The 13,013-nt window shown below is 40.7% G+C and overlaps 1 protein-coding gene across 3 annotated transcripts in view; it reads right to left on the bottom strand.

Annotated features, from left to right (window-relative positions):
• The window catches only part of GTF3C2 (general transcription factor IIIC subunit 2), a 20,217-nt gene extending 7,234 nt beyond the window's left edge, over positions 1-12,983 (bottom strand). Inside the window, exons 1-7 of one of the 3 annotated variants that reach the window (XM_074341812.1) lie at positions 12,855-12,983; positions 5,065-5,335; positions 4,581-4,902; positions 3,700-3,985; positions 1,776-1,870; positions 1,293-1,370; positions 1,048-1,146 (exon numbers count right to left, since the gene is read on the bottom strand). In XM_074341812.1, coding sequence (XP_074197913.1) covers positions 1,048-1,146; positions 1,293-1,370; positions 1,776-1,870; positions 3,700-3,985; positions 4,581-4,902; positions 5,065-5,311 — 1,127 coding nt within the window. In that variant the 5' untranslated portion in view covers positions 5,312-5,335; positions 12,855-12,983. Of the gene's footprint in view, positions 1-1,047; positions 1,177-1,292; positions 1,371-1,775; positions 1,871-3,699; positions 3,986-4,580; positions 4,903-5,064; positions 5,336-12,854 lie in introns of all 3 variants that reach the window. The other 2 variants (XM_010948489.3, XM_074341813.1) reach the window with 2 other exon arrangements.
• Positions 12,984-13,013: the final 30 nt, after the last annotated feature.

A 13,013-nucleotide genomic window follows, 5' to 3' on the forward strand; every position in this document is an offset into this window, starting at 1 on the left:
CAGGTGACTGGATCAATAAATTGTGATACATCCAGACAATGGAATATTATTTGGCACTAAAAAGAAATGAGTTATCAAGCCATCAAAAGGCACAGAGGAAGCTTAAATGCATATTACTAAGTAGAAGAAGCCCACCTGAAATGGTTACATACTGTATGATTCCAACTATAAGGCATTCTGAAGAAGGCAAAACTATGGAGACAGTAAAAAGATCAGTGACAGAGTTAGGGCTGGGGAAGGTGGGGGGTGAATAGGTGGAACACAGAGTATTTTCACTGCCCTGAAAATACTCTGAATGATACCATAATGATAGATACATGTCATTATGCATTTGCCCAAACCCACAGAATGTACAAGAGTGAACCCAAAGGTAAGCTGTGGACTTTGATTATGATGTGTCAATATAGGTTCATCAACTGTAACAAAGGTACCACTCTGGTGGGGGATGTTGATAATGGGGGAGGCTGTGCAGGTACGGGGCAGGGAGTATATAGGAAATCTCTGTACCTCCTCTCAAGCTTGTTGTGAGCCTAAAACTACTCTTTAAAAAAAAAACAAAAAAAACCTGTCTTTAAAATTTTGAAGGAAAAAAAAGGTAATGCAGACAGAAAGGGAGCTAGTGTAAACTAACTTAAGCAAGAGCCAGGATACCACAGTCCACAAGTGAGAACAGTCCTAGCCACCGTCTGTATCTTCCTCCTTCCCTTCCCAAAGTCTGTCTAGCTCTAGGCTCATCTTCAAAGATGATAGGCTGTACATTCTGGTTTACTACAGTGTTCTCTCTAGGGCCAGTCTGTCCAGGTCTATCTGAGTAGATGTGACCTTGAACACTAGTTTAACCTTCAGTCTTCCTAGGCTCCCTCAGTCTGGCCAACAGTGATGAGTGCTGCAAGTTAGAGGGGGTTGACCAGATTTAGCCAGCACTCCTACCCTTCGGACCAACTGGGCCAGCATTAAGGCAAGAACAGGGCCAAACTATCATCCCCTTCAACATTCATTTTTCCTATTTCTGTCTCCCAGAGTGAGAAAAAGAGATGCAATCCTCACCTGTTTATTCGGTAGAGTGTTCCATCTTCAGGAAGTCCTTCACGTTGTACAGAAAACAGTGGAGACTTCTCCTCCTGGGGCAGGTAGGGAGCTGCCTCACTGGGGGTAGGCAAAAGGAACAGCCTGAATCTGGAAGAGTTTCACCCATCCCAAGATTCCCATTATAAATCTAGAGTCCTCTGTCACCATTCCATCTCCAGTGATGTCACCCACTTCTAGACTTCAGAGATGTCTCTTCAACTTACAGTTCAGATAACAAGTGCCACTTCCAGGCTAAAGGAATCCATTCTGCAAACTCCCAGTATGAATACTTCTGGTCTCGGCTGGAGGAACAGAAGAAGCATTAATGAAGGAGGAGTGAAATTCTAGAGCAGTGCTGCCCAGTAAAACTTTCTGTGATGATAGAAGCAATCTACTATCTGTGCTAAGACACTAGCCACCAGCCGCAAGTGGACACTTGAAATGTGGCTAATGCAACTGAGAAACTAAACTTTCAATTATATTTAATTAATTGAAAATTAAATTTAAATGGCCTCATGCAGCTAGTGGCTACCATATTGGACAGCACAGCTCTAGAGCTCTTGCCTTTAGAGCAGTGTGTTTAGTTATGAATGTCTTTACAGTGTTCTACCCTGTGCCTTTCTGCCTTTCTGCAGCCCCACTCCTAGATCATCATTTGCACTCCACCACCACCCTTTCATCCCCAGCCCCCACCCCCCAAGTCTCACAGGTTCTTGGTGAGATGGAGGCACTTCCAAACAGGAGCCATGATGTGATTTGGTAAGCCATTGGGAGCCACTCCCCGGCAGTGTGGCTTCTGCTTCTGAGGATCAAATTGAAGAAAGTGTTAAGGAGAGAGAATTTCAAAGGCTGGAGAAAGTCCCCAGGAGCCAGCTTTCCCAGCTTTTACTTCTCTGCGCACTACTTCCTCTCTAACTTTTTCCCTATTTCCCTTAAAAGATTTATATCTCAACTACTACAATGACTTCTCCACCTTCTGCTCATACTCCTCTATCCCAACTACAAAAACCTGTTAACCTGTTTTCTGTTGATCTTCCTTGGTATGTCTCCATGGCACTTGATTCAGAGGGCTCCCATTTTCTTCCTGAAACTCCTGTCCCATGGGATAGTCTCTCCTTATTCCTAATATTATTGTATTATAATATAATATTATTCCTCACTAATATTCCTTCACGGGCTCTCCCTCCTAATAGGTTTGGTAGGTGATGGTATTTCCCAGAGTTCTTCTGTCTTCTTCTCAACCCTCAATACATGTACTCCTGGTAATCTCATCCCATGTCCCATGGCTTTGACCACCAATTTTATGCCTGATTATCAAGTTTACATCTTAATAAATATAAACTTTACTCAGTTTCAACTTTCCTACAAATTCTAGACCCATACACTGGGTACCAAGCCACACTAGAGCCTGAGGTAAAAGGAAGTATCAGTAATACAATTCCTGTCTTTATTTAAAATTTTGATATTTTCTTTATCATAGATTTGTTACAGTATTTTTGGTTTTTAAAATGCTGTATTGAGGTATTTATCTTGATTACTAAGGGGTTTGGTGTTCTCTGAAATGTTACACTTGGGAGAAGTAAGGCACAGGTCCCGTACATACGACTGGCAACCAGACATCTCCAGAAAGATGGCCCATGACCCACCAGTACCTCCAACTCAACATGTCAGAAAGTAAACTCATCACCTTCACCCGTCCTGTGTTCCCTACTCTTCCCATTTTCCCAACTTCAGTGTTGGAGAGTACCATCTAAGCTAGAAATTCCTACTCCTTCCTTTCCTTCAGCTCCCAAGTGCTGTTAATTCTCTTATACATCCCGTTTCTGCCACCCACCTTCTCTCCCTTCATTGCTTAATTTAGGCTCTCACTACCTCTCACTTGGAGAACTGAAGCTGTCTTCAACCGTCAACTGCAAATTTACCTATTTTCCTAACTGATTATGTTACTTTTCTGAAAACCTTTGTTGTACAGAGTTTCTGCTTGGCATGACTGAAGTTTTGGAAATGGATACTGGTGGTGATGGTTTCAGTACATTGTGAACGCACTGAATGCCACTGAGTTGTATATTTTAAAATGGTAAATTTTATGTTACATCTATTTTACCATAACTAAACACACACATACACCCTTTGTTGGCTCCCACCAATTTTAGTCCTTTCATCCTCTCTAATTTAATCTTCCTCACCATTTTACCCCCCGCCCTATGCCACAGCCATAACCAATTTCTGGGAAAACCATCCTCTCCAGCAAACTTCTGTTCCTTTCAAGACCTAGCTCAACTATTGTTTCTTGGTGAAATCTAAGCAGTTAATCATCCTTCCTCTATATGCCCAAAGCATTCTGTTTGCTCCTGGTATAGCACTTGTCACACTGTGAGCTCTGTGATGCAGGACTCTGTCTTATTCATGTTTCTGTTTCCTAGCACAGAGTAGATGCTCAATATCTGAACAAGTAATCTTAAATTACACCCTCAGCCCCCGCAATCTCGATTGTGTTTGAAGTTGCTCCTTTTTTAACCTATTTTGGCCATCCTAGGTACTAAGCCAAAGCTTTCCTTCTGGGCACCTTGCTGACCACCTAATAATCCTACTAACTACTTCCCCATTCACTTTCATGTCCGTTCAGGTTACCCCTGAAGTGGATCCTCGTGCGGTGCTTCGGGGAACTGCAGGCTCAGGGTCAGATGAGCTCTCACTTGGGGCCTCACTTTCTTCTCCATCTTCAGCCTCAACCTGGAGAACGAAGTCTTCATCCCGAGTGGTGTCCTCCTCTACTTCCCTACCTTGACAGACTGCCTGCTGCCGGCTTTTCTTCGGTTTGGTGGGGCTGCCCACCTTGGGGCTCTCAGGACAGGACACTGGAGCAGGCAGGGCTGTTGAGAGCTCTTCAGCCAGTTCCTGAAGATACAGAAGTGCCCTGTGGGACAGGGCAGAGTTACAGCCATACTCATAGACACTTAACCGAGAGCCCACTTTGCCAGACATTTGGCCAGTCCTTATCTCACTGGACCTTCCCAGTAACCCTGTGAAGCAGCTATTAATACCCCCTCCCCTTTGACAGATGAAGAAACAGAAACCCAGGAAAGTTACATGACATGGCCAAGATGATTCACATTACATCTGTGGAATCTGAACCCAGGTCTTCTGACTCAAGTCCAGAGCACTTTTCACCCTACCACAGTCAAAGATCATTGAGGGTAAAGGGAAAGAATGGAAAGGCACATATGTACTGACATATACTAGGCAGTAAAACTGCAATGAAGACTCAGAGGAAACTGTGAAAAATGTGATAGGATACGAGGTACAGAAAGAAACCTCCTAGGTAGACAAATTTAGAAACAGATAAAAGTTGCTACAGTAAGAGTTAGAGGACTGCTCAAGTCCCCAGAACCCAGACACCACCCCTGCTAACCCGAGACCTCATCATAGTCCTCTCATCTCTTCAACATCTGCCCCACCCTGATCCCTTCACCCTAGCCCCCCTCCATCAAGCTGTGCCCCACAATCCTTACACTTGGGCAGCCCTTCGGCGGGGTCGTTCCCCAGGAGGAGTCTCAAAGTCCTCAGGGGGCCTCTTTGGAGGTGGAGACTCTGGCTGATCTAGGTCTTTTGACAACTTCAGCAGTAGCACATCTGCCTTGGACTTTCGACCTCGTTTCTTAGTCATGGGGTTGGATAGAGGGTTGGATTGGTCTAAGAGACCAGGAACCAGAGGGGATGATGGAGGATTAGGCTGCTGGGGCCTTGTGGGGCCTTTCCGTGTCCTACCACCTCTCTTCCGGCCAGGCTTTGAGGCCCTAGGCTTTGGGACCTTTGACATCTCTGAAGAAAGATCTGTAGAGAAGAATATGGATCTGTGAGATGCGACCAGAACACAGACCTTTTTGGAATAGATTACACCACACCAGGTTTGTAAGATCCTATGAGGTTACCCTGCTCTCATTCATTTTAAGCTGAGCTTGGGGGGATAAAAAGTTGAAGGGTCAAAGTACATACCTTGCTGTTCCAGTCTGGAGAGGCTTTGCTGCTCCAGAGGGAGCCTCCTCTCATCAAGAGAATCTTCAAATCCAGGCAAAGGGGTAGGTAATGACATCTCTATGGAAGCCTCCACACTGGTTGTTTCTGAAGAGGCCTTGACATCAAGCTGGTTTAGCACCTCTTGTCTGGGAGAGTCTACCACAGTCATGTTCCCCACGGGGCCGGCCTCCCCCAGGGCAACACAGCCGACCCCGCAGGTATCCATCAGCACCCCCTAAAATGGCCACCCCTGCATACAGAGACATACAAATGAGTAGAAGATAAAAGCTATTTGCACTAGTTCAGATTTTTCTACTTTCCTGTCTTTTCTCACAACCACCCCCCACCCCCAACCTCCCTCCACCTTCCTTGCCAACCAGAAACCCAAGCTTCCTGGTCATTTACTCAACAATAATTATGAAACATCTTCTACATGTCAGGCACTATTCTAGAAACTGGTAACATGGCAGTAAGCAAGACAGAAGAGGACCCTGCCCTCAAGAAACTTACATGCTAGTGGAGCTGACAATAAATAATAAAGCTACCACTTAGTAAACGCTTACTACGTACCAAGTATTGTACTAACTGCTTTATTTATATGGTTTAATTTAAATAAAGCTCATAAGGTTTCTTGTAAGGATATTAAAGTGAATGGACAATTATTTAATTCCTCTCCCTGAAACCCAATGAAATGAATCACCATCTCCTACTTAAAAAAAACTAAAAAACAGAAAGAAAAGAAAAAAAGAGAGAGAGAGAGAAAAAAAAAAAAAAAGATCACCTGTTATGAATCTAGGGAAGGGCCACAAGTTTCTAAAATAGACCATAAAGAATAGCTGCCAGATACTATAAAGTTTAGATCAAATTGAAGGAGGGTAGACGACTTAAGCAAACATCTATCTTTGTGAATCAATCAAGGTACAGATTTATTTAAGAATAAAATATGACTATACATATATAAATTAAACAATAAGATTTACTGTATGGCACAGGGAACTATATTCAATATCTTGTAACAACCTATAATGGAAAAGAATCTAAAATATAAATATATATATGGATAACTGAATCACTTCACTGTATACTTGAAATTAACACACTATGGTAAATCAGCTATACTTCAATAAAACAAACAAACAAAAAAATAATAAGTAAAAGAGTTCTTTAGTGTCCTGCCAGCAATCTTCCAGCAGGATGAGGTAGGTGGAAGCCTATGAGAGAGTTAAGGAATATCCTACTACATTAAGAGACCGTTTCCACATTGAAGAATGGACTAAAAAAATGGTCATGAATCTTCATTTTCTTCAAACCCAGGAAATCAGCTGTGCAACCACAATCCAAAGAAAACTGATAGATACACAAAGCACTGATTACCAAACCAAAAACCCAAGCAACGCAGAACTCTGCAAAGGCCCAGTTTGGGTCCACAATAGTCTACTTGTCTGTAATAAAAGGGGAGAAAGCTCAGATTCTGAAAGGAACACCCCCACAGGTCTATAAAGGATAAAGAATTTATCAACTTCAGTGGGAAAACGAGCTAATACAAATACCACAAGAAATATACAAATTAAAGTTCCTAACTCTCTCTCTTGAATAAGCTACAGTCTAAGCAGATTATAAACTATAACAACAGCCAACCCTCTAATTCAGGTGCTAAGGATATAATGAAACATCATGTGCTAAAGACAAAACATAACAATACCAAAGTAAACAGTGGTCACTGAGAATCCACCTACATTGTTCTTCCATAAATAGCAAGCCCTGAGAGAACTACTCCATTCAAAATTAGTAATAAGCAAAAAGGATCCAAAGGGACCTATGTATAGTTACTATAGAAAGAATAAAAAGGATATAAACAAATGAAAGAAGATGAAAAATCCTCTTTCAAAGAAATACTCCAGAAAACAAGAAATTTTCCAAGAAAAACTTCTGTATTTTCAAAAAGGCCAAAGAGACTATGGAACCCAAGAAATGAGAGATCAAAGAAGAGATAAAACAATGGCAAGGTAAAAAGTGAGCTGGCAGTCATAAGGGAAAAAAAACGAATAAAGGAATAAAATCGAAATGAAAACCAGAGGAGAGGCAAAATGTTGAAACTATACTACTTAAAACAGATCAGTGATATGAAAGATGTGTTTGAGAAAAACCACACAGATTGCAAAGAGAGAAAATAAGGTGATTAGTGAGAATATGATACAGATGGAAAAGAGAAAGTGGGGAGACAAAGAACAGAGAAGAAAAATGGGAACAGGAAAAAAATGTTCAAAAACCTAACAAAAGAAAACTTCCTAAAATGAAAAACAGAATACATACTTTCCTGAAATAAAGGAAGACCTCAGACTATAGATCAAAAGGGCTTATGATGTAAAAGGAAACAAAAATCAATAAAGAATCATTAAGACCAAGAAATATCTGAGTGAAGATACTAAATTTCTCCCACAAAAGGGGAAAAAAAAATCAGTTCAGCCTCAGAATTCTCAGAAACATTTGATGCCAAAAGATAAAGAAACACTGAGGATCAAGAGAATTCTTTACTTAACTGTCATTCATGTAAAGACACGATGACATTGTCAATATGCAAGTTGCTAGGAATTACAAGACTTAAGCCCACTTACTTAAATAAAAGTCCACTTGAAAACCTAATTTAGTCAATGAAAGATAAATCAATATAAAGAAGTTCCCAATGAAGAAACTGTAGTATTAAAAGACTTGTAGTAAGGATTTAACCCAGTGATACAACATTTGAGTTTAAATAACTGTGGGTACAACAGATATAAAACAGATTCTAACCAAAAAATTTCAATGCTCCACAATGTAAAAATGCCAATATTCTGACTGTAGTAGATTAGGGCAAAAGAAGTATTCTAATATCACTTCTAAGGTTGACAAATTGAAAAATATAGGCTTATTAATACCATTTAGGGGTTTAATAGAACTAAAAACAGTAATACTATATTGCTTCCAAAACATCCAGTAAAATAATAACCAGAAGGAATTTTTTTAAAGACCACATAACAAAAGATCGAAAATAAAGGAAATACACAGATAAAAGAACAAGGGGGAAAAAACCCACAAGGTGACAGAAACAAGATAAAACATGCATTATAACAATAACCATATCAGATAAACTCATCCATTAACAGAAAGAATAAAGAGTTGGATTGGTTTAAAAAGCCAAACAATTATGTGGTTTTTAAGAGATGTCTAAAACAAAGGAACTCAAAAAGCTGAAAGAAAAATGATGAATTAAAATATATAGCGTAAATGTAAACAAAAAGAAAAGAGGAGTTTTTATAGTAATAGCAGAGTTGAATTCAGGGGAAAAGTATTAAATGGGACAAAAAGGGAGTACCTTATAATGAATAAAACTTCAAATCCTATAAAAGATATAAATATATGCCATGAACCTTTAAACATTAAATAACATACCATCAAATATGCAAAGCAAAATATTCAGGAAATATAAGACCTAATCATTCTTTCAATCATTGAGAGATAAGTAGATAAGGACAGAGAAGATGTGAATGATTGTTGACCTCCATATTGGTCACAGTTCAGTTGCACAGAACAGAATCTTCTCTAGCCAGCTCAAGCCAAAAGGGCTTTATTACAAGGTAGCAAATGGTTCACATCAGTGGTTCTCAAGTATGGTCCCAGAACTGGCAGCATCAGTATCACTTGGAAATTTGTTAAATGCAAACTTCCAGCCCTACCCCAGACCTACTGAATCAGAAACTCTGGGATAGGGCCAGCACTTCGTGTTAGAACAAGCCTTTCAGATGATTCTGATGCACACTCAGGTTTGAGAATGATCTGCATAGAGGATCACTGGAAGGGTTGGGGGAAAAAGTTTAGGAACAAGTGCTCATCAAATTGAGAAGCTGTTTACAGCTGCTGGTTCAAGAACCACATAGCCTCTCCTATGCTGTGATGGGGAGCCGCCAGCTGAATCAAGAAGCCTCTGTAGTAGATGATGGCTCCATAAACAAGCTGCCTCTGCAATAATCAGGTGACTAACTGAGACTCTTCTCTGGCTCAGACCCAGAACCATACCCAGAACCATACCACCGCCACAATCTGCACCAGGAAAATACATGTCTTCTGGCCTGCCTCCCCTCTAAACTCAGGTCCAAATATGAGTTCCTCAAGAGCATATTTGATTGGCAGGATCTAAATCATATTCAGAATCTTGGATAGAAAAATCCCAAGAATGAAATTTCTAGCTTTCTAGGCTCTCAAGTGGAGGTTGCTCATTCTCTCATACTCCACTTACCACAGGGTAGAAAGTGGGATCAGTGTCTTCTCAATTCCTCTCCAGTGCCACTTCTTGACCAATTGTCCTCCCTATCTAGTAAAAACCTTTTTCCTTTGAAGCTCATAACATTCAGCTAATACTGCTATTCACTCCACTGTGACCCCTGTAGCGTGTCATCATATAAAACCTTTTAATCTCTAAATCACTAAGACATCCACTATCTGATCACAACCTCCCATCATTATAGCTAGATTGCTCAACTACTATCACTATATCTATTCCTCAATTGGATTAATACACCAACCATTGATCTCTTCAATCTCTCCCTATGTCAGTCACATCCCACTAGCTTAGACTCCTTTATTTTAATCAGACTCTTGTTCATATTATGACCTTCATTTCTTTTTGCCTTTTTGTTCCACGGGCATGGCAAAATTCAAGCCCTGAATGAACAAACCACCTGTCTTCTCCATGTGTGCATCTAAGCTGTCGAGTACCAGCAATTACACTTTGTCTCTAGTTAGCTCCCATACCCTCTTATCCTCCAATGTCTGATCACCTGGTTCTTAGCAGGTGACTTAGCCTGAGATTTCTGAAACAAAAACAAAAAAATATACTTCAATTTCTTGTCAAGTAACCTAACACTCCCTGCCTCTGAGCCCCTCATCCACTTTCTAAGGCCAAATCTTCCACTTGTGTTCTAGCCCCATGTCCCCTTCCAGCCCACCCAAGGAAACTGGAGTAGTTTATCCTTTTCCTTTCCATTGGCTCCTTCCAAATAGGATTTAAATACGTTTTTAATTCTCATCTTAACACAAATACAATATCCTTCAACCCATATTTCTCCTCCAGCTAATATCCTCCTCCTCCTCACAGTGAAACTATAAGAATTGCCTGCTCTTGATGTTTTAATTACCCTGCTTCATCCTAACTAGGATATCATTCCCAACTCAATAATTGCTGTCAATCAGTCCAATGGACATTTCTCATTCTCCTTCAACTTGACCTTTCAGCAGAACCAAGGCTATTTAGCACTCATTTTTTGAAACATTCTCCTTTCTTGAGAAGCAACTGAAATGCAGTAACTTCCCAGATTTTTACAAAATTTCCTCAATCTTTTAATGTCTTACATCAATTTGGCAGCTTCTTTGCTTGTTTGCGAACTCACCACTTTTGTCTTTCCAAAGTATTCAATTTAGTTTGCTTTCTTTTTTAGACTTGTTTTTATAAAATTTTTAGTTGATACAAAATACTAATAAATATATGTAGAATATAGAGAATAACAATAAAATATGTGGCGGTGGGTATAGCTCAATGGTAGAGTGGGTGCTTAGCACGCACAAGGTCCTGGGTTCAATCCCAGTACTTCCATTAAAAAAACAAAAACAAAAACAAAACACATTCGTGTATCTGTCATGTTTCTACTTAGTTTTAATAGAAACAATAACTCTTACATACTCAAATTTCTTTAAAATTTTTCTAAAATAATCATTTGAAGTGAAATTACTATACTGGGTTAAAGGGTATACATGTTTCAAAATTTGATATTGCCTAAGAGTTCACCAAAATGAAAATCAATTTATACTTCCACTAACTGTAAAAATGGGTTTTACCCATTTTAATTACCATACACATGTCAATCTTTAATTTTTGCCAATCTGATGGGTGAAAGAATTCTTCCCTGTTGTATTTATTTGCACTGTCCTGATAACAATTGAAGTTAGCAACTTCTTTTTATATGCTGGACATCTATGTCTCTTATGAATTGCCTGTACACATAAATTGCCCATATTTCTATAGGACAAATTGATCTCTTCCTCATTGATCTGTGGAGTTATGTTATGTTATTTACATTGCAAATATTTTCTCTCCATATCTATTTTTTTAAAAAACTTTGTTTATAATCTTTCTTGCTAAACTTAAGTTGAATTTTATAAGTTAAATTTCTCAATCTTCTCCTTTATGGCTTCTGTTTGTTTTGTGTCTTAAAAAGGCATTTCCTACCCCACTGATACAAACATATCCTCTTTTATTTTCCTCCAATAATTTTTCTAGTTTTGAATCTCACATGTAGCGCTTTAGTCCATCTGGAATTTCCTTCTGATAAGAGATATGAGTATTTACGTATTTCATATCTATCGTCCCTGAAAGTTTCATAAGATAGGGATCTTGCCTATCTGATTCACTACTGTTTCCAGAATCTGGTACATGGTAAGTCCATTAATTAACCTGTGTTGATCGAACAACTTCTCAAGGTAAAAGAATCTCTATAAAGAATCACTTCTCACTGAAGGCAGCAGCAGGGTGTGGTGGTGAATTTCCATTTATGACTTTACAGCACACGTTCTGCACACAAGTAAAGGATGTTAAGTAAATGTGTACTAGAGTTCATAAAATTTTACATCTGCCCCCCAACTTGTCTGGTTCTCATGCTGCTCCAAGGCTGCCAGCCTGATCTTCCCAAACAAGGAAAATGACTAGGTAACATTGTTCCTCAAGTACAGAATTACTTTACTATACACACACTGTTTGGTCTAATATATCGTTTCCCAAAGTGTTCCTATGGTACAACTGGTGGTATGAAAGATGATTTCTGTGATACAAAAATGAACGATTTTATTTGACTAATTGTGTTTTTAACTTGCATTAAAAACTATAATCAGCCCATGAAACCTATGGGTTTGCTGTTGCTTACTTAGATCGAGACTAAAGCACTTAAACCTTAAAATTATATGAATTTAAAGAAAATTATTTTTTTTTAAATACTGCAGTTGATAAGAAGTGATGGCAAAAAGGGACGAAGGCATAGGAATGACTTGAGTTTGTGTAACAATATGCCGCTGGGGCCAAGACGCTTGGCCATACCCTGCAACCCGTTAACAGAGCTACCACGGAGAGGCTGAAGTCACCACCTCTCACTTCACCAACAGAAAGCCAACTTGCCGCGGGATAAAAGGACTAGACAGGGAAACGTAACTGGCCCTTGTCTGCGCCAATGGGGTTGCAGCGCGCGGGGCACAACCCCCAAGGTTAGAAGAGTCTCAAGGAGGAAGAGACTGGAACATAGCAGAATGAGGAGACTGACCCGCTACCACTCTAGGGGTGACCGTCTGCCCTTCCTCAGTCCTGGGCTTGGGGGTAGCTTTTACCACCAGCCTGTGAGTGGGGCAAGCCCAGAGTTTTCTAAGGTTGAGGACTACAGTAGGTTCGCAGAGTCCGAGGGACGCAATGTAGCAGCGCCGGGGCCGGGACACAGGATGCAGTGTTACCGACACCGCGTGGGGAAAGAAGGCAAGACCCGCGGATAGCAGAGATGGGGGATGCACGGTTGCCAGTGGATTAGGAGGTGGGGAGTATGACGGTTTCCGTAGGCGCTCAGGGACTGGAGGTCGCGATGCTGTGCAGGGGGGGGAAAGCAGAGTCGGGAGTTGGTTCCCAACATCTTAGTGCTACCAAAAAAAGAAGGGGGAGGAGTAATCGCGGGGCCCCGCACACCCCACTGCGGTACACTCACCCTCACCAAAGTCCTTCCGGAAGTCCAAGTTCGAAGATGGCGCCGCCTGTCTGGTCGCCGTTTTATGACGAAATCTGGTAGCTACTCTTCGTTGACGTCCCTCACTCCCTCCCACCTCCCTGGCCCCCCCCCCCCCCCGCCCTGTGCACTAGGTAAATA

The sequence above is a fragment of the Camelus bactrianus genome, chromosome 15 (genome assembly GCF_048773025.1).
Source record: "Camelus bactrianus isolate YW-2024 breed Bactrian camel chromosome 15, ASM4877302v1, whole genome shotgun sequence".
Classification (NCBI taxonomy): Eukaryota; Metazoa; Chordata; class Mammalia; order Artiodactyla; family Camelidae; genus Camelus; species Camelus bactrianus.